Source organism: Miscanthus floridulus, chromosome 3 (assembly GCF_019320115.1).
Source record: "Miscanthus floridulus cultivar M001 chromosome 3, ASM1932011v1, whole genome shotgun sequence".
Taxonomy (NCBI): Eukaryota; Viridiplantae; Streptophyta; class Magnoliopsida; order Poales; family Poaceae; genus Miscanthus; species Miscanthus floridulus.
The window spans coordinates 26,971,181-26,998,584 of NC_089582.1; the positions used below are offsets into that span (position 1 = coordinate 26,971,181).

Genomic DNA, 27,404 nt, shown 5'->3' on the forward strand with positions numbered 1-27,404 from the left:
GCACGGTCACCACAAGTCGGAGCTCGTGCGCATGCAAACTAAGAATAGAAACATGCACTGCTAACTAACACATGCGCGAGGATTACTAACAAAGAGCACACGTAAACACAGAAAAATCAAATGCAAAGTCTATTAATGCCCGGGAGGACGAAATCACTACTACAGAATTTAACTATAGGGGCGGCTGCGCCAGCCGCCCTTCCCAGGGTGTTCCTACAGAGGGTGCCGCTGTAGGGGCGGTTTTCAGCCGCCCCTGCAGTGCCCTCTGTAGGGGCGGCTGGTGTTTTTAGCCGCCCCTACCCTCTGTAGGGGTGGCTGGTAATATCAGCCACCCCTGTAGTGAACTTCTGTAAGGGCGGTTGTATCACCAGCCGCCCTTGCTGTGTGTATTTATAAGGGCGGTTCAATCAAGAACCGCCCCTACAGTGGATTTTCCAGCAAAAAAAATAAATAATTCAAATTCAAATCTGACCATATATATATATATATATATAATTCAAATCAAGTAACAACAATCTTTTCTCAACTCTGACATATATTTAAGCATTTCCAGGAAGTACACCAATTCACACTAAACATTTTGACACTGGTTTCACAAAATCACAGCAAGTAAATACAACTAGAATAATAAAGTTCAAACATTTGCTCTAGCCAATACTGAAAATTCAGTACATTTGATGCAGTCACAACTACACATACAGATATTGCTACTGCTAAGAAATCTCCATGGAGACAAATAATTGTTAAGAACAATCATGCAAGGACAGCTACAGGGAAAACCAATTTCAACAGAGATAGAATCATTACATATGAAAGCCCTCACCTTGAGGATTTGTACTTAACATTGTCAAATATTTTGGATACAAACTTTCCTACAAATCAACATGTCTGATGTCTACTGTTGGGCCATGGAATAGTGAGACATGAGAATTACGTATAGTATTTAATTATTGGATAAAGAACAATAATTAGCAAACATAGAAGTTCCTAGTAGTGAAAACATATATACACCTGTAGCTATAAATTAAAATATGCTGACAAATGAAAAGATATAGATTGTTTGCCCCCTGAAAATGATTCATGTTCAGAACAAATAATAAGAGTTTGAAATCTAAAGTTTTGTGGCATTATGTAATAGGAATCACTAGGAATCACTTTTGTTTACACTAGTGCATGTCTGGTCAAAATATCTATACTTGGGCTATTGAGATCTGAACCAAAGCATACAGTACTACTACACATGCTTTCAGAAAAGTATACTACGCCAGATTTCAGTTTTCAGCGATGGAATGTACTTCTTGTAATGACAGATAATAATCAGCACCCAAAGCAAATAGCTGCTAGTCCTTACCTTGCCATATGGCGAGACTAGCTACTAAAGTGTCGCGATCTTGTCCCCCCAGCTTGTGGCTCCTCATACATGGTGCCTAACATAAAGTAAAACCAGAAAAAAAATCAGAATCAGAAAAGGAAAACAAAAAGACAAGCCTCCTGAAATGTTTAGCAGTATTGACTAATAATTGTCTAGTATGATTAGATACATCTTCTGACATCAATATATAAAAGACTTGTTCATGGAAAATGAGATAGCATCGCATAGTTGCTAATAGCTATTCACTTAGTAATTCTTAATATCACATACAAAAGCAATATTTCTTTTCCCCACTAAGAGATAGTTACAGAGTAGTACAAAAACAATTAACTTATGATGCTAGACTGGATAAAGAAAACTGGACTTAGTAAATCAGCAATGGAATGTGCACTGGTCAGCCATAAATTACTTTCAGAACTGAATTTTCATATCGGAAAATATTTTTAGAATCAACATATATACTCATGCTCAATAATTTAATTTAAGGATGATTAGTAGGTGCAACAACATGCATGCTTATGCAATGCACAGCTCATCTAGATGGCGCACTCTGATATGATATATATGTGCAATTGACACTATGTTTCTAAACTTCATTGTTCCCCACTATACAGGCGTATCACATCACGTGGAATCCCACCATATAAATTATTTAACAGCGAGGCATATGAATTTTCAACCATAAATTATTTAGCAACTAGGCATATGAATTTAGTAGCTATGCATATAACTTCATTGAGCTGCTACTGAACTAAATCAAGCCAACACCATGAAACCAAACACAACAAGATGATATGCTGCTACTTCCCAAGCCATGTGCAACAAAGAAAATAGAACAGAGCGAGATGAGCTGCTGCTAAACCTGAACTGAAGATAGATTCAGTTAACTAAACCTGAACTGAAAGTACATTCAGTTAACTGGACACTCATACACTGTCCTGCTGCTAGTTAGACATTTCATGTTGATACACTAGCACACATGCTGCTACTAATAAACAAGTGCTACTGCTAGTTAGACATTTCAACTCTGCAGCATAAAAAGAGAGGACAAGAATGAAGACGACGCTGAAATGTTGTAAAAAAACAGTAGCTAATCATTCCCTCAACACTATGATTTATACCCTATTGAATACTGGGTACAAATATGTTGCTGTTTCAGCCTTACTATATTTAATATCTATCGAGAGAGACATAAGCAAGACCCTGTACTCTGGTACATGCAAAACATGAACTGAAAACACCACTAGGAGAATGATTATTGATGAATGGGTACCTTGGTTATTGCTGTAGGTTGTCGAGCACCGTGAGTGTCCTGCTTATTTGCAAGCACCAACACTGAAGCTTTGACTAATGACTTAGCATTTTGTCTTTCAAAACCCTGTGTAAAATACAACATACTTGTAGTGTTCAGGGTACAGTAACCATTTGACTATTAAATATGATATTGCTAACAAGTTTGTGGCACAAAAACAAATCAGTAATTGCAGTGTACTGTATCTCTGTATTTAGTGCCGGTGGCAAAGTTCAAAGCAAATCAAAACTTTATAGCCTCGGTGTAAAAAGAAAGGAAAAAAAAACTTCCTACAGCACATAACGCACTTAGTTCCAACTAGTTTACGCACCAACCATGAACATATGTTGATTGGAAATAATTTAATATTCAGATTTGAAAGCCACACATCACAGGTACATGTAAATCTATCAGTGAATCAAAGAAAAAGGTACAACAATGAATTCTGCATATTTTTAAATGCATTGAGTAGTCAACTTTTCACAGGCTTATGGGATGGGTAGGGGATAAACTTACACAGTGTAGATCACGGTAGAACTGGGAGACGAGCTCACGGTAGACGGCGAACCATCGGCCGCAGACGGCGCACTTGGAGACGAGCTCGCGGTGGATGGCAACGCTGTCGGGGCTCAAGCCGTGCATGACGGCGTCGGTCATGTTGCCGCCGCCGATGGACCACGCCTGCTGGCTGCTGCACAAAGCCGTCCATCTGGGGCGGGGCGGACGCGTCGTTGGAGCCGAAGATCTGCTGCCGTATCTCCTGATCCTGGAACGAGTGGCCTGGCAGGTCCAGATCCACATACATCGCGCCGTCGCCGAAGTAGACGCGCCCCACGGACGGGTCCGACGTGTTGACCGGAACCTGCGCCCTCCTCGACAGAGCTGGCCGAGGCCGCTAGATCCCGCGGCGTCCTCCACAGAACTTGCCACTGCCATCGGATCTCGCGCCCTCGCTGCTCCGTGAGGTCGAGCGGTAGGGCGCCGCTGCTCCTGCGGCCGTACAGGACGGCGGCTGGGATCTTTGCCTCTCGGGGTGAGATGGGTGCGGACAGGCCACGCACGCCTCCCTGAGGAGGGGCCGGAGCTGCTCTGCGCCGGGCTGAAGGTGGCGGGTCCGCGTGCGCCAGCCGGAAGGGAGGCAGGGCCGCGCTCGGCTGCTACAAGAGTGAGGGGGGAGAAGATGCCATGGGAGGGCGGCGGCTGCAGGCGAGAGAGAGGAGAGACGGGAGAAATGAGATGCAAGAGTTAGGCTTCCTCGATTTTTATTTTGAGCCTAGTGCATCTCGACCATCCGTTTTGATCTAACGGCGAAGAGCCACGTGGAGCCTGTTTTGCTGGGAAAAAAAATGACAAGTTCGAACCAAAATTTGAGACTCAAAATGATTTTAACATAAAAAGTGATGAATACCAAAGTTGTTCAACTCATTAATATCTACAACTTTTATTTTAGTCATCTTGTCATTTGATAAAATTTGAACCTTTCAAATTTAAAATTTTGAAAAACGACAAGTTCGAACCAAAATTTGAGACCCAAATTGATTTCAACATAAAAAGTGATGGTACCAAAGTTGTTCACCTCATGAATATCTACAACTTTTATTTTAGTCATTTCTTCATTTAATAAATTCTTAGCACACATTGTTCACTAATCTTACACATGTCTCATATAGTTTATAAAATCTTACGAGAGATGTGTCACATTTATGAACAATGTTATTACCACTTTGTCATATGAAGAAATGACCAATACAAAAGTTGTAGATCTTGATGAGTTATTCAACTTTGGTATTTATCACTTTTTCAGCTGAAATCATTTGGGGTACCAAAATCTTATCTGAAGTTGTATTTTTTTAAAATTCAAAATTTAAATTGCTCAAACTTTTCATATGTATATATTGACAAAACCAACAAAATAAATTGATAGAGAATGATTTTAAAAAATTTTAGGAAAAAGAATCATCAGATTTGGAGTTAGTATGAGGAAGAAAAACTAGTTACAAAATTGATCCATAGATTAAAAAAAATCACACTGTTTAATCATGTAAGGATCGAACAGTGTGATTTCTCTTTTTAATCTGTGGGTAAACTTTGTAACTAGTTGTTCTTCCTCATAATAACTTCAAATGTGATGGTTTTTTTCCTAAAAATTTCTAAAATCATGCTTCAGCATTTAAGTTTGATCAAACTTGGATGTGATAATGTTTTACATATTTTAAAATTTGAAATTTGAAATTTAATAAGTTCAAACCAAATTTTAAAACCCTAAATGATTTCAGATGTAAAAGTGATAAATACAAAAGTTGTTCAACTCATGAAGATCTACAACTTTTATTTTGGTCATCTTGTCATGTGACAAAATTTGAACCTTTCAAATTTAAAATTTTTAAAAATAACAAGTTCGAACCAAACTTTAAGACCCAAAATGATTTCAACATAAAAAGTGATGAATACCAAAGTTGTTCAACTCATTAATATATACAACTTTTATTTTAGTCATCTTGTCATTTGACAAAATTTGAACCTTTCAAATTTGAAATTTTGAAAAACGACAAGTTCAAACCAAAATTTGAGACCCAAATTGATTTCAACATAAAAAGTGATGAATACCAAAGTTGTTCAACTCATGAACATCTATAACTTTTATTTTGGTCATTTCTTCATTTGATAAAGTCTTAGCACACATTGTTCACTAATCTTACACATGTCTCATATAGTTTATAAAACCTTACGAAAGATGTGTCACATTTATGAACAATGTCATTACCACTTTGTCGTATGAAGAAATGACCAATACAAAAGTTATAGATCTTGATGAGTTATTCAACTTTGGTATTTATCACTTTTTTAGCTGAAATCATTTGGGGTACCAAAATCTTGTCTGAAGTTGCATTTTTTTAAAATTCAAATTTTAAATTGCTCAAACTTTTCATATGTATATATTGACAAAACCAACAAAATAAATTGATAGAGAATGATTTTAGAAAATTTTAGGAAAAAAATCATCAGATTTGGAGTTAGTATGAGGAAGAAAAACTAGTTACAAAATTGACCCATAGATTAAAAAAAGAAATCACACTGTTTACTATGATCGTGTAAGGATCATCTAGAACAGTATGATTTCTCTTTTTAATCTATGAGGAAACTTTGTAACTAGTTGTTCTCCCTCATACTAACTTCAAATGTGATGGTTTTTTTTCTTAAAAATTTCTAAAATCATGCTTCAGCATTTAAGTTTGATCAAACTTGGATGTGACAATGTTTTACACATTTTAAAATTTGAAATTTGAAATTTGACAAGTTCAAACCAAATTTTAAAACCCTAAATGATTTCAGATGTAAAAGTGATGAATACAAAAGTTGTTCAACTCATGAAGATCTACAACTTTTATTTTGGTCATCTTGTCATCTGACAAAATTTGAACCTTTCAACTTTAAAATTTTTAAAAATGACAAGTTCAAACCAAACTTTGAGACCCAAAATGATTTCAACATAAAAAGTGATGAATACCAAAGTTGTTCAACTCATTAATATATACAACTTTTATTTTAGTTATCTTGTCATTTGACAAAATTTGAACCTTTCAAATTTGAAATTTTGGAAAACGATAAGTTCGAACCAAAATTTGAGACCCAAATTGATTTCAACATAAAAAGTGATGAATACCAAAGTTGTTCAACTCATGAATATCTATAACTTTTATTTTGGTCATTTCTTCATTTAATAAATTCTTAGCACATATTGTTCACTAATCTTACACATGTCTCATATAGTTTATAAAACCTTCCGAGAGATTGTCACATTTATGAACAATGTCATTACCACTTTGTCGTATGAAGAAATGACCAATACAAAAGTTATATATCTTGATGAGTTATTCAACTTTGGTATTTATCACTTTTTCAGCTAAAATCATTTGAGGTACCAAAATCTTGTCTGAAGTTGCATTTTTTTGAAATTCAAAATTTAAATTGCTCAAACTTTTCATATGTATATATTGACAAAACCAACAAAATAAATTGATAGAGAATGATTTTAGAAAATTTTAGGGAAAAAAATCATCAGATTTGGAGTTAGTATGAGGAAGAAAAACTAGTTACAAAATTGAACCATAGATTAAAAAAAGAAATCACACTGTTCACTATGATCATGTAAGGATCATCTAGAACAATGTGATTTCTCTTTTTAATCTGTGGGTAAACTTTGTAAGTAGTTGTTCTCCTTCATACTAACTCCAAATGTGATGGTTTTTTTCCTAAAAATTTCTAAAATCATGCTTTAGCATTTAAGTTTGATCAAACTTGGATGTGATAATGTTTTACATATTTTAAAATTTAAAATTTAAAATTTAACAAGTTCAAATCAAATTTTAAAACCCTAAATGATTTCAGATGTAAAAGTGATGAATACAAAAGTTGTTCAACTCATCAATATCTACAACTTTTATTTTGGTTATCTTATCATTTGACTAAATTTGAATCTTTCAAATTTTGAAATTTGAAAAAAGACAAATGGATACTGTAGGGGCGGCTGGTGATTGAGCCGCCCCTACAGATCAACCCCAACTGTAGGGGCGGCTCAGGTTTTCAGCCTCCTCTACAGTGCCATCTGTAGGGGCGGCTGGGCTGCTGGGGCCCGAGGACGCCCACTGTAGGGGCGTCCCCAACTCCAGCCGCCCCTACAGTAAAAATTCCCCCGTTCCTAGCGTAAGAATCTGGCGTAGTGAATAAAACGACAATGGAACCGATCACTCATATTTGACGACAATCTGAAACTGTTTATTGGACTCCTGGTGGCGCTTGAGGTTCTCATTCTTTAGCTCCTTCATTGCATTGCCTATCGCTTCGTTGTTCTTATTACCCCAGAGTTGTACCTCTTTGATGCTGGTGAGGTGCTCGATGCCCTCGATCCTCTTGTGCTTGTTGTCAGTCATGTTAAGGAGAAGCGTCTGGAGATTTTCCATGGACCCTTTCTCAAACCGAATAATATCAGGATATCTAGAGCCACATGACACTCTGAGGTTGGCGAGCGCTGGGAACTTGTGCTTCGTGCGTGCAACCAGCTCAGGGCCATCGTAGCACCGTTGAAGAATGGTGATGATCTTGAGGTTGGGGCACTCGCACAGGCCGTCGAACAGCTTGTCCCCGTCGAGTCTTGCCCACGATATATTAATCTGAACAAGGTATGTGAGTTTACCGATCCAGGGAGGCAAGTGGTTGATGCCACCGGCGATCATCAGGTAGCGGAGGAACCTTGGCGGCGGGTCCATTGTGTCGAGAAACAAGCTGAGTATGTAGCCAAAGCCCATCTCTCCAATGATAAGACGCCGGAGGGAGTGTGACTTGCTCAGGGACTGGGCAAACTGAGGGAGAACCTCCTTGTCAAAGTCAACCATGTCCTCGACATAGACAGCCAGCTCTTGGAGGTGTTCTAGCTCACCCACTTCTCTTGCAACCTCGAGGTTGTTGCCGAGGACGGAGAAACCCACCTCACGCAGCTTGGTCATGTTCCTGAGACCCAGGGGCAGCCTCCACATACGGTTGGCATCACTGTTGTGGCTTGTCTGTAGGCGCTCAAGTTGATGCAGCTTCTTCACGGTTTCCGGCAGGCGGCAACCTGACGACGTGTCACGTACATCCAACGTCTGCAGATGCTCTAGCTTCTCTATCTGACGTGGAACCTCCTTGATATGATATCTGTACCCTTGAAGCTCAAGAACCTGAGAAGGTACAACCTGCAGATACATTGCAGGTGATCCTTCGTTAGACCCACACAGCCTTCGAGGTCAAGCACCCTCATCAGGGTGAACTTAACCAGGTGATCCAGCAGCTGCTGCTGCCCTTTCTGATGGAAGATGCTCAGTGATCGGACATGCTGCACATTCATCCCCTCAATGCCATTATTATCATGTCGTCGTCGCCGTCGTCCCGCCATATTTTCCTTGGCCCCCTCTACACTACTACTCTGCCTTCTGCTGTTGTCCCCCTGGATGGAGAGGCGACGAATCCTGTCATACGACATCCCAGCATACTGCCCTCCTCCTATCAGGCTGACGAAGTTGCACTCCAGGGACTTGGACCCCATGACCTCAAGAAGCATGTCGTGCACACGACACGTCTCCAATGTCCAGTAGTAGCCAAAACTGACTTGGAGTTGAATCATATTCCTGCTCACCAGCTCATCTAAGTAGGATTCTGCAACCTCCATCGGGATGAAGCCCCGCTTCTCCATAACCAGTCCTTCAGCGATCCATCTGCACAAGAGCCGGTACTTTTCAATCTCATAATCCTCTGGGAAGATGCTAAGGTACATCATGCAACTCTTGAGCTCGTGCGGCAGATGATTGTAGCTGAGCGTGACTATCTGCCTCATCCCTTCCAGGGTAGGGTGGCTCTCCATCTGAGAACCAATTGATCTGTAGACTGTTTTCCACTTTTCAATGCTTCCCGGTGATGTATACGCAGCCAAGACGCTAGCAATGCTAACGATAGCCAATGGCAGGCCAGCACATCTTTTCAATATCTTGCCCATCACGTCTTCAAGCTCCGTTGGGCAACCCTTGTTGCCAAATGTTCTGCGGACGAACAAACTCTTGGAAGCATCAGAATCGAGGGCTTCCATTTGATGGATGTGATCTTGTCCACCTATAGAAGGACTGCATGCTTTGGCCACATTCTCTATCCTAGTGGTTACGATGATTCCACTACCGCAATTGTTATCTGGAAACACAGATTGGATTGCCTCCCATGCTCGTATGGTCCATACACTACTAGAGAACAGACTTTAGAACGATGTCCCAATTTAGCATTAGCCTCGGCATTTTTTGCCCCTGGGAGTAAAGGACCCTTTAGTCCCGGTTGGTAATACCAACCGGGACTAAAGGTCCCTGCCCAACGGTCGTCCGTGGGGCAGGGATCTTTAGTCCTGGCTGGTATTACCAACCGGGACTAAAGGTTTACCTTTAGTCCCGGTTGGTAATACCAGCCGGGACTAAAGATTTTAGTCCCGGTTTGGGTGATTCCCCGGGAATAAAGATTAATCTTTAGTCCCGGTTTGGACCCCTAACCGGGACTAATTATCCCGGCCTATAATTCTGCTCAATTCTTCCTCCCCGAGCCCGAGCCATTCCATTATTCAAACTCACTGCCTCTGTTCTTCAGCTTGCTGTTGTTCTTGCACTCTCCCCCTTCATTGGTGTTGCTCTTCGATTTTGGAGGTAACAAACTTAATCCTCTTATGTTTTATCAGTAGCTTATCTCATTTTGCGATGTAGATGCATGTGTAACTTTATATGTTGGACTTTATTATGATTTTATATGTTATTTTTAGCTCAAAATCACATGATGATTTGCATATATGTTTGGATAAACAAAAGTTAAATTAGTTCATCAAAATCACACATCGCTCGTCCTCGCTGGAGCACGCGCCATCCTCGTCCCCGGTGGCTTACGTGATCTTAGAATTAATTTTTCCATGAAATGAAAAACTTAGAAAATTGTTAGAAAATTGTAGAAAATCCGTACTAGTTGAACTTGCGGACCGTGTTCATCTCGGCGACCATATTCTCTGCCGAGCGGTAACGGACGTCAAGGAGGAGCTTTGATTCTACGAGGGAGAGCGGCAACGGTCGTGGAAGACCGTGTTCCCTTTCTCATCTCATCACAGCGTCGCGGGGGGCGAGACGACTTCATCCCCACGGCGATCGCCAACTCCTACACCGGCCCCATCGCCTCCACAACGATCTCCAACTCCTACACCGGCCCCACCGCCTCCACAACGATCTCCAACGTCTCCACGCCGGTCTCCACCAACATCGGCCTCATCGCCTCCACGCCGATCTCCAACACCGCCCCCACCCCCTCCACAGCGACGCACTACAAAGACGTCTAAGGTCCCAGCGGCAAAGAAGACCCCGAGAAAAAGAGTTATTTCTCAAGAAATACTTCCTGAAAAGACTGATGAGCAAATAGCAGCTGAAGAAGACAAAAAAGTAAAAGATTTTTTATAGATATCAAAAACAAGAGTCAAGCAAAGCTTAAGGAGAAGCCGTACTTTTACATACCACGAGATGTGCTGAGGCAGAAGGTCGATGCTCACAAGAAAAAGATGATTGAACTTCGTAAGCCTTCGCCACTATCAGACTATGACCGCTCCCTCGTGAAGTCACATGATGCAGATAAGAAAAGGAAAAGAGCATCAGGGAAGGATGTCCCACAGCTCGGACAGCAGAAGCAACCAATGCAAAATCTTGTTATTGCTAATGAATATGGTTCCAACATAGAAGTCTATCGACCAGACAACTCTGGAGAAGTGTCGGTTCAAGCCCTTAATGCTTTTTTTAAAGATACTGGTTTAACCTTGGATCAATTGACGGGCAAAGCTCCAATCCAGAACCTGGAAGTTGATACCTGGAAGACTTATAAATATGGCAAAAGTCTGTACAACCCTGCGGCTCTGAATGAATTGGGTACGCAAATGTACTTGCTCAACAAGTGGTACATGCAGGCGTGTGGCAGGGGTGAGCAGTGGATCTTTGTCAGATTTAGAGACCATCATTACTTCCGTGGCGATGACATCTTACATATTAGTTTCGAAGAATTGCATCAACTATTCCACTTGGACGCTCTGGACAAATCAATCATTAGCTCCTTTTGTTTGTAAGTGATTCTTACTTTTATTTAATAAACTCACTTCCATGTGTACGTGTATATAATTATCCTCACATGTAACTTATATTTATATATAGATTCCAGATGTCAGAGCTCCAAAGAATACAAGACACCAGTGTTGGCTTCATTGATCCTTATATCGTATTCAAAACCGGTATTATTGTCAAGGAGCGATGGGTATCTGAAGCACAGGAGAATATCATGATGTTCTTCGTGAAGCAGCACGATAAGACAACAATACTTTTCCCGTACAACTTTGAGTAAGTGTTAATAATAATGTAGTCTACACATTTTATGTAATATCAATACAACTTATATGCATGTACGTGTGTGTATAAACCAATGCATGTTTCACTGGATACTCATTGTCATTGAGTTAAACTCAAGTCAGTTAGTAATCTTGGACTCATTGAGAAAAGAGCGAGCACAATACCAAGATATAATAGACATTATCCAGGGGTAATTTCGATCTCTCGCGCACAACTATTATTGAATAGACTTTGCCATAATTTATTAACGATCGTACATTATTGGTCGCACAGGGTTTGGAAAGAGTTTATTCGGCAACACCGTAAGGATTGCAAGGCACCACTTAATGTAGTTGAAATACCAGTAAGTAGTACTATATATACTTCCCCACATGTTTAATTACTATATCGTACTTCAATTTACGTGTGAGATGCTGAGAATAATCTTCTTCTCGTATAGTGGTGTTTGCGGCAGGAACCAGGTAATAACTTGTGTGGATACTACGTTTGTGAATTTATCACTGCATACATAAGAAGAACTCCTGAAGATGTCCTCAGAGTATGTATATATCATTTTTTATTTATTTTTAAATGAATATATATATTTATATATATATGTATTAATACTTTTCCTTTTATTTCAAATGCAAGACTGAATGGTTGAAACGAAGGGTCATGCAAAAAGACCATCTGAAAGCAATTCAAGAGTCAATAGCAGGATATCTTCTAGAAAAAGTGCTAAATCCCAACGGCGAGTTCTACTTTGATCTAAGGAACTAATGATGTAAATTAAATGTTTATTGATATCGTTATTTTCGAGAACAAGATTATGAAAGTGTTGTATATATACATATATATCTATAATATATATAGTTTCATACTTTATTCGAATAATGCTTGAGATGAGAATTAGATGTATTTATATGCGTGCGTGTATTTATATTAGCAGCGTAGAATACGTACATAAAAACATATTATATATTAAACAAATATGTGTAACTGAACTGAAAACAAATTAAACAAAAAAAGAAAAAGAAAAGGAACCTTTAGTCCCGGTTGGTAACCCCAACCGGGACTAAAGGGTGAACCTTTAGTCCCGGTTGGGGTTACCAACCGGGACTAAAGGGTGCGCCAGGTTTGCTCGGCTGGAGGGCCTTTAGTCCCGATTGGTAACACCAACCGGGACTAAAGGTCCCTCTTTAGTCCCGGCTTTATGACCCGGGACTGAAGGTTCCACCTTTAGTCCCGGGATCGTTGTCCCGGCGCGGTAACCGGGACTAAAGGCCTTTACCGCCCGGGACAACAAGTCCATTCTGTACCTGCAGTTTAGTCGTGTATATACCACTATATATCAGTTCTGTTGCACACCTGAAATGGAATAACAACTAAGCTTTGTGTGTACAAACTTAAAAATAGTCTATCAACCCGTACTCTCGTATGTGCTAGCATCTATATTATTAGTTACTGTTTACAGTTTACTACAATTAACTAATAAAGATTATTTATATTAAATTATATGTTATTTTACCTTGTTCATTTTCTATCACAATAGACATAATATATACTACTTTATAATCTCTATCTAGTTATATGACAAACTTATAAATTACTATCTACATCTTTTTTCATCTATATATAGACTCCTAGGTTATCCTCATGGTTCATGCAATGACATAAATAGTGGTTTCTGCTTGCACTTGCGCCACCACACTGAACATATTGAATTTGTTATACCACAGAACCATATGTTTAGTATAATTGTTTTATAAAACATAGAGTGCTCAAAATTAAATTATTAATATAGATATGACATAAGACTTGTTTGTTATAGCTTATAAACTGCTCATACTAAAAGCCAAACAATATGCTTTTTTAGCTTTTGTTTATCGCGTTTCTACCCCACAACATCCATTTGTATTAAAACGCGGAACTGGGTCAGACCAGCTTATTTTAACCGTTGTTTTTGCTTCATTTCTATAGCTTCTATAGGAAGCGCTTTTTTTTACTGCTCTACCAAACATAGCCATAATGTAATCACACTCCCTCCATCCCATAATAAATAAGTTTCCAAAAAATTTCAGACATATTAAGGATGTCGGCAAAAGATGCATGTACACTCATCTCCTTTCCTTTTCCGAAAAATATTTCTTGAATTTGGCAGTGATCATTTGCATGGACCCATAGTTAGCTTCCGAGTTAGGAGGCAGTGTTCTATATTTGTGTAGAATGTTATTTATTTTGAGATAAATTTTAAACCTTAGAAAGTTATTTATTTTGGAATTGGAGTATATACTTGTTTAGTTCTTTTCTAATGCTCTAAAAACAAGAAAAATAAAACAACAACAACAACAACAACAACAACAACAACAACAACAACAACAACAACAACAACAACAACAACAATAACAACAACAACAACAACAACAACAACAACAACAAAAAAAAAAATAAAATAAAATAATAATAATAATAATAATAATAATAATAATAATAATAATAATGGCGCCCATATATAAATATATATAATCATATTGATATGTTTCTATACTACCATGGTCAATACGCAAAATTGGATCCAAAACAGCAGAAATCGATTTTCTAAAAAGGGTTATAAAGTAAGTAGAATTAGATTCAACATAAAAGAAAAATGGTTTTAGTAATAAAAAAGGGTTTTAGTAATTAGTAAAAAAGTGGATAAATACTTGCTCTTTTTGTGATTTTAGATTGGATTTTTTTGGCGGCATGACCATGTGATAAGGTCGGCCGGGGACTGCAAAACCTTTACCCCTAGTTCAAATCTGGTTGCCACCTGCTCAATAAAATGTTGGTTTTATACTTGAGTGACACCATTTCTATATCACAGCTGTGTTGAACAGGATCACAAGATTCACATTTCAAATTTGAGAGAAGAATACTATATACTATTTTTAGGCATGTGCTTGTGAGATTTTGTACATGAAAATGCTTCCTAGAACCCTCTTCATGAAACTGTAAATTTTTAAGTACTTACGTTGCCAAAGAGCTGGATCGAAGGCCGGGTCAATTATTGGATTCAAATTTCAGAGCATCTGAAAAGAAATAAACAAGCACACCTATATATGGTTACACTGATGTGTTTCTATATTACCATGGTTGTTGTTTTTTATACTTGAGTAACACCATATATGTCATAGTATTTAAGTCAAAAATTGTATAAAGTTATATAAATTAACAACTTATAAAATTTATTATCATATAGTTTAGTCTAATCAAAATGAATGGCTTAGTGTCATGGATACAATTGATAAACTATGCAAATATATATGTTTATCGCAATCTATGCATGTATACTTGGTGTACATGGTAACACATAACATTTATGTTTACTTTGTGTTTAACGGTGGTAGAGCTAGATAATTTTAAAACATATATAGTTATTATATCGTAATTCTTTTTGGAAATATCTTATATTGGTAATTTGGATGTAGATTTGAGGAATATTTTAGTTTGTATTTATAATGATATAATTTGATTAAACTTAGACACAAATTAAAGGAGTTACTTTATATTATGTTTCATAATAATAGAGGTAGATAATTTAAAAAACAAAATTTAGGGCTACATTTAAATATCTTTCGTAATGGTGGAATTTGCTTGCGACGACCACCCTTGTGTGAGGCTAGCAGTGTGTTGGTTTAATACCACCTCAAAAGTTTAGAAATGTGAGGACTAGTTTATATTCTTTTGTGCTCCAAAACTTATGTACAAAACAAAGTGTAAGAGAGGTGCTATGAGTATGCAGCCTTTTTCCACATGAGGAGCTAGGCCTAAGAAGGTCTTGGACATCGGTGTTATAATGATGTTCCGAGCATCTAGCCTTGCTGCACATACATGTGTTGCATTGCACGTTACCCATAGATGGGTACAACGTACACTCTTTCGTTGTACGTGGAGGGGTAAAAGTGGTACATCCTTGCATCGAGGGATGGTTCTGGGCATCTGTTGCATATGTAGTGAGCCACCAAGGGCTCGACTCTTGGGGAGGATGTGTTGAGTATAATATCCTGGCCCATTAATAGTATGTTCTAGTTAGCCTATGTATGGTGGTTTAGTGCCACTTTGGAAGGTTAGGAGCGTGATGGCCAACTTATAGTCATGGTCGCTCTCAACTTAGCACCTCTGGATTAACCCTTTTGCGAAACAAATATGGAAGTGTATGAGAAATGCTATGCATATACGGGAGCCACACCATCACCACCCTTACCAAGGCAGTCTTACTACAACTATTTCCACTAGTCCATCAACCCCATATTGCTCCATGGGTTAGGATCTTAGGAGACATAAGAATCAAGAGTTCGTGTTTAATACTCAACTAAATAAAATGCCTACCATTGTGCTCTTTGTCTTTGTTCATTCTCTGACACAATATATATATGTGTGCAATAAACTTATAAATTATTCTATGTGTTATTGAAAAGTTTCTATTGTTTTCTCCCTATGTATGACACATCCATGTGTGTCTTCAATATGTATTTTATTCAAACCTTAGATTAAGTAAAAGTGGTTCTTCTTGTAGCATATGTCTCATGACGTCAACCATCTAGATTTGGACTCTAAATTTTTATTCCTATTAGTTTCTATAGTTTTTATACTAAACTATGCTAAAATTATTATGCTTATTGTATTTTTTTTAAAAAGTATCCTTTTGTATTTTATTAAATTAAGGGTTTTAGATCATAGATTGCACTCTTAATTACTACTATGGTACAAATAGTTTAAGCTTGCACCATGGTGTCATCAAGATCGATAGCAAAGCCTGAAGTGACATTTAGGAGATAGGACAACCAATTATGAAGGCATATACATTTAACGTAATAATTATTGTTTACTCCAAAAGAAATCTCAAAAGTCTCAGAAGATCATGGACACCTTTGGACTTTGGTATGCACTAACCTCCTCCATTGCTCAAGATGTTGAATATTCTTATCAAAGAATTTTGTGCAATAGTATTTTTTATTAAAAAAAGAGTGCTTACAATTATACTATCAATATAGATATGTCATAATAGTTCAGTTAGAGCGTATAAATTTATCTAAAGTAAAAACTTCTATAAATTGTTATCATGGATGATAATATGATTTTAATAATTTAGAAACGTATATAGGCATAATTTATGATTATTTAAATATTTTTCATAATAGCAATATATTGATAATTTAGATATATTTGAGGGGATATTTTAGTTTATTATTAATAATTGAAGAAGGAATAATTTGGATGTAAATTTAAGGGGGTTACATAAGGCCTATTTGGAAGAGTCCCCAAAATAGCTTCTATGAGGAATCTAGATGGAGAAGTGATTATGTGCTAAAAATGTGGAGTGATTCTCTGAAATAACTCAGGAGGCTACAACCTAATAAACTAGATTCTCCTTATTCAATTCTAACACATAAGTACTTCCTACAAAGAATTGATAGAATCATAGTAGAAAATTAGTTTTAGTAATAGAATTACTTCTTATAGAGAATTAAAGCCAGAAGCAAATATATCAAACATGATTTTAGATTATTTAGCATAATAGTAGGTGTTTAATTAAGATATAAATTTAGACGACTACCCTAGATTATGTTTCATAATGACTTAGGTGGGTATTTAAAAAAAAATAGATCTGACGTGGCAATTAGAGTCTACCAAATTGATTGCACATTCTTATTTTATTGAGATATTTATCATTCTTTACATTACTACTGTAATGATTTTTGTAGAGGTGGTTGGTAAGCCTCTAGAGAGGCAGCTAGGCTAGCCGCCTCCACCTGTTTGTCACTAAAAATAAAGGATTTGTGGAGGCGGCTATCCAGTCACCCCTAAAAATCGATTTATAGAGATGGCTAAAAACACAAGCTGCCTCGACAAATGGATTTATAGAGGGGGTTTTTGTTACCCGCCGTCTCTGAAATTATTTCAGGCAAAGGCGACTAGAAACTTTAGCCACCTCTAGAAATACTTTTATAGAGACAACTTAGGTGGGTATGTTTTCTGAAAACAAAATAGATCCGACGACTATATTATCGACATGGATGTGCAAAAAAAAGTCAAGACTATCCACCGCAACAGAATCTATCAAACGTGGTTTCTTTTCCCCCAAAGAGTTAGGCTCGCGTTTTAGATGGTTTATGAGTGAAAGGCTGACAAAGGGAGCTGTGGGCACAGTTGAGGATTGAAAAGAAAAACGCCATTTTCCTACAGATGTTGCGTTTTGTAATATTATTATTATTTAGCAATATACATAATTGTATTGAGCTATGTTTTCGAACTAATAGTTGCTATATAAAAAAAATTGTAAACAGTTTAATTTGAACAAAAAAATAAAGAAAATTATACTAAGCAAACTGTACTTGTTCATACCTTTTGCCCTCGAGAAGCTTGCCGAGTTTTCCCTCCAGTTTATTGTCATCCAACTTGTCGATTTCATCCAGGGCCGCTGCCGCTGCTTCCTTGATTTCTTCCTCTATATCTATTTTGGCCTTGACGAGCTGCTCAACCACACGCTTGAGCAGCGGCCTGAGGTCTCTGCCGGACTCGAACGCCTGAGACACCGACACCATCGCCTGCCACGGGAACTCCGCTTCCAGCCGCCGGCATACCTCCAGCGCAAGTGTAGTCTTGCCAAGGCCCCCGAACCCCACGATGGAGAACACCCTGAGGTCGTCGCCGTTGATCTTGAGCCGGGCAACCAGGGCGTCGATCTGCTCGTCGATGCCAACGACCTGATGGCTCTCATCAGGGTCACTGGCACGGCCGAACACATGCGCAGACGACGACGCCAGGACAGGAGGAGGCGCGGATAAAGAAGCAGGGGAGCGGCGCAGCGCGTCGCGGCTGACGCCGTACCGTGCGTGGCACTCGCTAATGGCGACGGCGCGGGCACGGAGAGCGCTGATTTCGCCGGCGAGGCGGCGGCGCGAGAAGAGCGTCTCGAGGTGGTGTTTAAACCAGAGCAGTATGCTGCCCCGCCACCGGGTCTTGATGCGAAGCTTGTATAAGTCGACGCAGTCCTCCGCGTCGTACCGGAGCTCGCGCAGCTGCTTCATCCACTCCCGGACGAAGTGGTCCACGGCGCCGTCGTCGGCCTCGGACTGCATGCGGAGGACAGCGTTCATGGTGGCCACGTCGTCCCGCAGCTCAGCGACCTCTCCACCGACGCCGCTGAGCTGCCGGTACTCCTCGGCCAACAGCTGCCAACCATTGGTTACGAGGCTCTCGGCCGCGCTCTCCATGCATGCTCTCTAACGAGCAACGAGTGGATGATGAATCGATATTAGCTAGAGTTTGGTGGTCGGGTGGGTTCGCATTCTTTGGCGAAATGATTTACCAAGCACCACGGCTCAAATAAATGGCAATGCTCGTAGGTTGCGTTTTGCATTCCATTTATACTTGTGCAGTGGTGCTCATCGATTCATGTAAGCAGCGCCGGTCCTATGATTTTAAAGGCCCTCCGGCGATTTCGTAGTAACGGTTCCTCATTACGTAGAAAATGATTTTTAACAACGGTTCGATTTTTTTTGTAGGGGCGGCTAGTGATGGAGCCGCCCCTACAGTGGCGTGCTCGGGTGCCCAGACACCAGCCGCCCCTACAAATGGAACAGCAGGGGCGGCTGGTGTTACGAGCCGCCCCTACAAATGGGGTCTGATTTGTAGGGGCGGCTCAATCACCAGCCGCCTCTGAAAATGCTATTTGTAGGGGCGGCTGGTGATTGAGCCGCCCCTATAAATGGCCCCGTATTTATAGCTCCGATTTGTAGGGGCGACTCAATCACCAGCCGCCCCTACAAATGGCCCCCATATAAAATAGAAGCAGCACATTTTTCCTCCTCGGGTCACTCACTCCAACCCGTGAAAGAAAGGTGGGAGGCCTTGGGCACCTCCCAAAAATTGCTCTACTAAGGGGGAAGGTTTTGGTCTCAAATTCTTTGGTGGAGAGGTTGTATAAGGTAAGAAAATGCTATTCCATTTTTTTTGAAGTTTTAATGGTTGGTTAGTGAGTAATTAGAGTTTTGTTTTTCTCTCTCTTCTATGGTGCTTGAGCTATTTATAAGCAAATTAGACCCAACTTTTAAATGTACTAGGGTAAATTAGGGAGGGGGACAAGATCATACCCTTATTTGGTCCATGTTTCTTGATTTTAGTGAACCATTAGTTAGTTTTATGGATGTTTCATGTGCATGTGATCTAGATCTAGGGTTTGGTTTTTTTTTATTAATTTCGTTTTTATAAATTTATGTTTGATAAAATTGGACTAGGGTTTGTATGAAAGATATTCGGTAAAGTATAATTATTGCTAATTGTTGTCTTTGAAATTATTTATTGTAATCAATAAATATGTATTTTAATTATTTATGGATAAATGAGCCATTAATTAATTTTCCTCTACCATGGTGTGTTTGTATGCTTCATGTAATTATATTAGATTTATATTCATATATATCTGAGGTATATACAATTATTCTTAAATAATTATTACTTTGATTCATTTTTATATATATATGAATAAGCAGTCCTTTAATGTTTGTTTTGTTGTTGTTGTAAAAGATGGAGTACAGGAACTCTTGGATGTATGGTTCGTTAAGGTTCAAGACAGATTTCCGTGAAAAGGTGGATAAATTTATTGAAGCCGCAACAAAGCATGCAACGACATTGAAAGAGAATAAGGATACAATTATTTGCCCCTGTAAAGATTGTAAGAACCGTATGGCATGCACAGATGTGACTATCATCGGATCACATTTAATTATGCGAGGATTTATTGAGGACTACACAGTGTGGATTCATCATGGTGAAACGGTTATTGTTAACGACGAGGATGAGGAGGAATACAACGACGAAACCATAGAATCCCTGCCCCAATATTCAGCAGAGCTTGATGCACGAATGGATTTCGAATTTGGCAATGAACAAGGTGGTGATGCTGGTGGTTTGGATGGTAACGACGAAGGTGGTGCCAATAATGATGGTGGAGCACGTGTCGGAGTTGAAGATGATTTAGATAACATGATTCGAACCTTTGGACCAGAGATTTTACTAAATAGCCCGAAAGGTCTAGAAAATTTGGAAAGAGTGACAAAAGCATCGAAGGAGACTATGTATGGTGTTGAAAAGGGCTGTCCGACACATTGGACATTGCTACGTTTCGTGCTTGAGCTGCTCATCCTGAAGGCTAAGTACGGCTGGTCAGACTATAGTTTCAATAATCTATTGCATCTCCTATCATGGGTACTGCCACAACCAAACTTAGTTCCCGCCAACACATACCAAGCGAAGAAGGTCATAAGTCCATTGACAATGGGGGTTAAAAAATACATGCATGCCCCAACCACTGTATACTTTTTCGTGGCGAAACGTTCAAGTCATTGGATAAATGTCCCCGGTGTGGGGCCAGCCAGTACAAGAACAATGACCTTTACGGTGGGGACGAACCATCCACGGGGAAAAAGAGGAATAAGAAGGGTACAAAAAAGGTGGTACAAGAATCTCAGCCCCCAGAGGACACTCCATTAGGCAACGATGCAAAGCAGAGAAGAATTCCTGCCCTGGTAATGTGGTACCTGCCAGTGACCGACCGCTTAAGACGTATGTTCCTAAACCCTAAAGAAGCCGCACTCATGACATGGTGGGATGATAAGCGCAAGGTGGATGATGATAAGATTGCACACCCGGCTAATTATAGTCAGTGGCAAAGGTTTGATGAGAAGCACAAAGAATTCAGCGATGACCCAAAGAATGTACGGTTTGGCCTGAGCACCGATGAAATGAATTCCTTCAATGAGACGATGAGCAACCACAGCACATGGCCAGTGATCTTGACCATGTACAACATCCCAACATGGTTGTGTTAGAAGAGAAAGTACCTTCTCCTCACTATTCTTATTTCTGGCCCTAAACAACCAGGCATTGATATAGACGTGTTCCTCGAGCCCTTGATGTAAGAAATGGAGAGGCTATGGAGGCATGGGGAGCAGATGTACGATACATTCCGAAAGAAGGACTTCATATGTAGAGCAATAATATTTGTTACTACCAATGATTACCCCACGCTGTTTGCTTTGTCTGGACAGATCAAAGGGAAGACGGGATGCTTGGTTTGCTTGGATAGTACTACATGGGTGTACCTGGATGCATTCAAGAAGATAGTTTACCTAAGGAACCGACGCTTCTTAAAGACAAGTCACAAGTACCGCAGTAAATTGTTCTTTAGATTTTATGACAACGCCCTGGAGATTGAACCCCCTCCGGAGAGACGTCATAACGGAGAACATGTGTACAAAATGATGAAAAACATACGCGTCGTCTATGGAAAGAAGAATCCAGTTGGGACGAACAGAAATAGAAGCACACCTCCTGTCGAAGGCGTACCTTTCAAGAAACAATCGATCTTCTTTCAGTATCTGCCTTATTGGCTAGACTTGGAGGTCCCCCATGCCATTGATGCTATGCACGTGCAGAAGAATGTCTTTGAGAGTCTCATTGCTATCTTGATGGACACAGGCAAGTCAAAGGATGGTCTGAAAGCACGGAAAGACATGGTGCAGCTAAACGTGATGCCACAGCTTCACCCGGTACCTGAGGCTAATGGAAAATACACTCTACCCGCGGCGTGCTTCAACCTAACACCAGACAAGAAGAGAGCTATATGCACTTTTCTGAGGGGGATCAAAGTCCCGACTGGGTTTTCAGCAAATGTGAAGAAGCTAGTGTCGATGAAGGACTTGTCAATAACACACTGCAAGGCTCACGATTGCCATGTGATGCTGACAGTGTTTCTACCTATTGCAATCAGGGCTATAAAGCCAGAGTTCTTGAAAATGGCCATCACCCGCATGTGCTACTTCTTTTTGAAGATCTCACAGAAGACGGTTGGCAAGGAAGAGCTGAGTAACCTACATGAATTTGTGGTAGAGACACAAAACCAATTGGAGATGTGTTTACCTCCTGCTTTTTTTTATATAATGCCACATCTCATGATTCACATGGTTCATCAGATACAGGCGCTTGGCCCTTGCTACTTGTATGAAATGTGGTCCTATGAGCGGTTCATGTCGGTTTTAAGTCGATACGTGCATAATCGAGCATACCCAGAGGGCTCCATGATAGAGGGTTACAGTACTGAAGAAGTCATCGAGTGCTGTCAAGAGTACCTAAAAGTATAGAAAGGGATTGGTAAACCCGATTCTCGTCACAAACTGAAGAAGTCATCGAGTGCTGTCAAGAGTACCTAAAAGTATAGAAAGGGATTGGTAAACCCGATTCTCGTCACAAGGGTAGGCTGGCTGGGAAGGGCACCAGTGGTAGAAAAGTGTTCATCGACCATGATTACAAAGAGGTGAGTCAGGCGCATTATAGTGTCTTGCAGAGTACACAACTGATGCAACCATATATTGATGAACACTTGGCTATCATTATGGCGGAGAGAAATGGCCGTTCGGATGATTGGGTCATGAAACAGCACAAGCAACGACTAACTACATGGTTAAAGGACCAAAACATACCGCCTGGAGAAACCATAGACTCTATTATCATCAGTAGGTTGGCGGAGGGGCCATCGAGACAAGTGACATCTTGGAATGCTTATGACATCAATGGGTACACGTACTATACCCACGCAAAGGATAGTAAATATGTGAACCAAAACAGCGGCGTTCGAATAGAGGCTCTCGATGGATTAGGGCGAAAGATCCAATACTTTGGCATCATTGAAGAGATATGGGAACTTGACTATGGAAGGGATATAACGGTGGCCCTGTTTCGATGCCGCTGGATCAAACAACACCAACTGAATGAGATCGGATTGAGAGTCCTGGACCTCGAGAATCTAGGCTACCAAGATGACCCTTGGGTGCTCACTTCACATGTCGCACAAGTTTTCTATATGTCTGACCCACAAAGTAACCTCCCCCCGAAGAAGAAGACAAAGCACGTGGTTGCCTCCGGGAAACAACACATTATTGGAGTTGATGGCGTGGATGATGTTGAAGCTTACAATAACTACGATGAGATGCCGCTATTCATAGACTTTCCTAAGAAGATCAGTGTTGTAGAAAAGAACCTCCCCAAAGACATAATGCCATGGGAACGAAAAGGTGTCAAAGGGAAAGTCGTTACAGCGGGTTAGCTAATTGTTGAACGTGGAGTGTTTGTGTAAGTGTGTGCTTGTAAGACTTCATTTATGCATGCGTGTGAGACTATATATTTATGTACGTGTGTAAGACTGCATATTTTTTATGTGTATGAGACTACATTTTATGCATGTGTGTGAGACTACCCTTTGCAACATCCAGATGACTCTATTTGAACATCCACTCTATTACTACAAAATTTCATTTGTCAAAGTTTGAGCACTTCAAATTTTCAAATTTAAAAAAATGACAACTTCAAACGAGATTTTCAACCACTAAATGTTTTTGAGCTGAAAAAGTGATGAATACCAAAGTTGTCAATATTTACTAATACTTTGTCATATGAAGAAGTGACCAAAATAAAAGTTGTATATAGTGAGGAGTTCAACAACTTTTATGTTCACGACTTTTATTGTTGAAATCATTTAAGGTTTCAAAATCTTGTTTGAAGTTGCCATTTAGTGAAATTCAAAATTTGAACTGTTCAAATTTTGTCAAATGAAAATATGATCAAAATAAAAGTTGTACATATTGATGAGTTCTACAACTTTGGTATTCATGAGTTTTTCATGTGAAATCATTTACTCTTTCAAAATATTATTTCAAGTTGAAATTATTTGAATTTCAAATTTGAATCGTTCAAACAAAGTCACATGACAAGATGACCAAAATAAAAGTTGTACATGTCGATGAGTTATACAACTTTTATGTTTACAACATTTTCATTTTATTTCATTTAATGTCATAAAATTGTATTCGAAGTTTTAAAATTCAAATTTTTAATTTTTGTTTTTTTTGTTTTCTATATTGTTTTGACTACAATTGTTTATATATATATATTTCTTCATATATAGAATAATACAAAATATTATATTTGTGTATATACATAATTTTTTAATATTACTTTGTGTTTTTATGATATAAAAAATATAGAATTTATAATTTAAAAAATAGAAAATATTTGTAGGGGCGGTTGGATCAGGAACCGCCCCTAAAAATGCATTTGTAGGGGCGGCTGGATCAGGAACCGCCCCTACAAATGGTACCTAGTATAAATAGGAGGAAACGCACGGGAGTCATCGTCTGGGCGCTGTCTTCTTCCTTCGACGCCGTCAGGCTGCCTAGGGTTTCCGCCGCCCACACCCGCACCCGGTCCCCGGCGCCTGCCCCCGCGCGCCGACCCCCGGCGTCCCACGCCCGGCCCCTGGCGCCCTCCCCCACGCGTCGACCCCTGGCGTCCCGCGCCCGCCCCCGCACGCCGACACCCGCACCCGGTCCCCGACGCCCGCCCCCGCGCACTGACCCCCGGCGTCCCGCGCCCGGCCCCCGGCGCCCTCCCCCGCGCGCCGACCCCCGGCGTCCCGCGCCCGGCCCCCGGCGCCCGCCCCCGCACGCCGACGACCTGCGCCCCAGATTGTTCTTGGGGCTGGATTGCTGGGTCCATCGTTTTCAGGTATTCTACCATGATAGACCTCGCTTCCCGCCCTCCTCCTCTTGGTCTTGAGATTCCATTCTAGCACTATACATTTGTACCTACACTTCGTCCTTGCTTGGCCAGTGGGCTGCCTGCCACGTCAAATTCCCCCAAATTCTCACCTTGCAATATGTATGCGCCTCTTGAGTCTAGGCGTGAAACCTTGCAAAACTTGGACCTCCTCCCCTTCTTATGTGATATGGCAGAGCTGCTGCTAATTGTTTCAAAACAGAAAAACATTCGTCCCACAACACTTTTAACAGACCGTAGACATTTCAACATAGTATACTTGGTTAACATATTGTCCAAACAAGCACAACACAAAGTTAAATATTAGGAATGGAAATCATATGCTAAGTGTTGTTTCAACAATTATTCCATGATTATGTATTACAATATAAATTAATGGTAGCCAAAAGAATAAAACTTTGGAGGCTCGTCATTGTCCAAAATGACATCTCTTTTTTGTCACCCGAGGTAGTACATAGTGTTTTCTTAAAAATTCCAATTCTATGATAGTATTGCACAAGTATATATGTAGATCTAAGAAATTTACTCTACCCTTTATTGACATTCACAACTCATCCCTTCCCAAAACTAAAACAAACACGCACACGCACACTAGTTAGTATTTACATTATGAACCTACTACTCATTATTTTGAACAACTTGCTGATCATGGAGTTTATGCACGAACTGCGCTGCTGTGTTGTGTCCTGAGGGCTTGTACAATGGTATGCTCCTCTTTTTCATGTTTCCTGTACACTCTAGCTTTTCTTTGCATTTACAAGATTGGGCCTTCCACCTGCTCCGTTTTGCTTCTACTCTTCACAACGGTATCCATGCCTGTAGGTACATTTGCAAGAACTTTTTGTTTCACCGTTATCCTCAGAGAAGCATAAATCTCAGTTCTCAAGATTAATTTGGTTGTTACTGACCTTAATTAACCCAGTTTCTGTACCACAAAAAATCATGTCGTTTGCAGTGAACAAGCTCGTTATCTTGCTTCCTGCAGATAGCCTTCCTACTTTCTGCTGCTTTTCCCTCAACCATATCTATCATAAAATCAGAAGCAAAATTAGGACTCGTGAATCCTGTATTTTCATTTGTGATCCAAGGGATAGCTTCTGTTTTGGTTGCCTCAGTTATGTTGTTGCCAGACCCTTTGAGCTCTTGTTGTTTTGTTGTATCACCTAGTCTGGTGGCAGCTTTCCTACTTCGTTGGTTTCAAAAAGAAAAAGGGACAGCTTCTATACTTTGACTAAATAAAAAGAAACTATAGATGGCCTTCTCGAAACGTAAGAGTTTTTGGTTCCTGGTTCTTGATAGATGATAGTGAGACCTAAATGTTAGTTCCATTAGGTATCAGGCATGCGATCGCAATGGACTGGCCAACAAATTTCAGCGAGTTCAGACTGAAATTTGTAATCAAATATAGACCTTCTGGTAGTATATTGTGCTCAAGCAGTGGAATTATCATGCATTTTTCTTTCCATAAATTAGTGTAGCTGACATGGAAAAAAGAAAAATAATTCATGTCACCTGAATGATACTAGGGCTTCTACTGCAGTTCAAGTAGATGAAGTCTTCCACCACTGCCATGGCCTCTACACTTGTTCCCTTTGGTATTGGCATTGTCATATTAGGTTTGCATCGTTTCTTCCAATCCTGGAAATGGTTCAAAAAATTTCACATTTCTTTTCATGTCATAGCTTAAAGAGGTCAAGTTTGATCATTTCATTTTACCTTCAAGGCTGATCCTTCGACCTGAGCACCGGCACAGTACATCCAATCTTTGTATACAACAATGGAGCTAATGGATTGTTTGCTAATCATCCAGCTTCTTCTAGGTGCCGTTATCTCAATGTTGGATTCAACTGACACGTCTAGTTCCTGTAACAATTGTTCTTATTAGAGACATATGTGTGTTGTACACGTTTCTGACTTGTAACACAAGCCATTCTCTTTAGATATAGTGATCCAAGATACTATTACTTGTAAATCTAGCAGTTTCTAACCCTTTTATTTTACTATTTGATGCCATCAAGGCATCAACACCAGCATAAAGTACGAGAGATGGTATTTTGATACAGTTTATTTGATGTCTGTTTGCCTTAAATAGAATGTACGGTCTATTTGAGTCCTTATCTTGCCGGTGTAGTCAAGCCAGATGCGTATGTAGGGTGATCCTTCAGAGGCTGTG

At 39.8% G+C, this 27,404-nt stretch overlaps 1 protein-coding gene, 2 long non-coding RNA genes and 1 pseudogene across 3 annotated transcripts; 1 reads left to right on the top strand and 3 right to left on the bottom strand.

Moving 5' to 3' along the window:
* Positions 1-7,408: 7,408 nt before the first annotated feature.
* On the bottom strand, positions 7,409-9,192 carry LOC136543368 (disease resistance protein PIK6-NP-like; annotated as a pseudogene).
* A 2,679-nt stretch (positions 9,193-11,871) lies between these two features.
* LOC136545294 (uncharacterized) lies at positions 11,872-12,386 on the top strand. Its single transcript, XR_010780979.1, has 3 exons — positions 11,872-11,942; positions 12,039-12,137; positions 12,230-12,386. It is a non-coding gene; the product is annotated as an uncharacterized lncRNA (long non-coding RNA).
* Positions 12,387-17,937: 5,551 nt separating this feature from the next.
* LOC136543369 (disease resistance protein Pik-2-like) lies at positions 17,938-18,834 on the bottom strand. Its single transcript, XM_066535836.1, has one exon. The coding sequence runs from the start codon at positions 18,832-18,834 to the stop codon at positions 17,938-17,940; it is 897 nt and encodes a 298-aa protein (XP_066391933.1).
* A 6,822-nt stretch (positions 18,835-25,656) lies between these two features.
* On the bottom strand, positions 25,657-26,832 carry LOC136545295 (uncharacterized). Its single transcript, XR_010780980.1, has 3 exons — positions 26,744-26,832; positions 26,140-26,256; positions 25,657-26,047 (listed from the first exon to the last, which is right to left on the bottom strand). It is a non-coding gene; the product is annotated as an uncharacterized lncRNA (long non-coding RNA).
* Between the last annotated feature and the right edge of the window lie 572 nt (positions 26,833-27,404).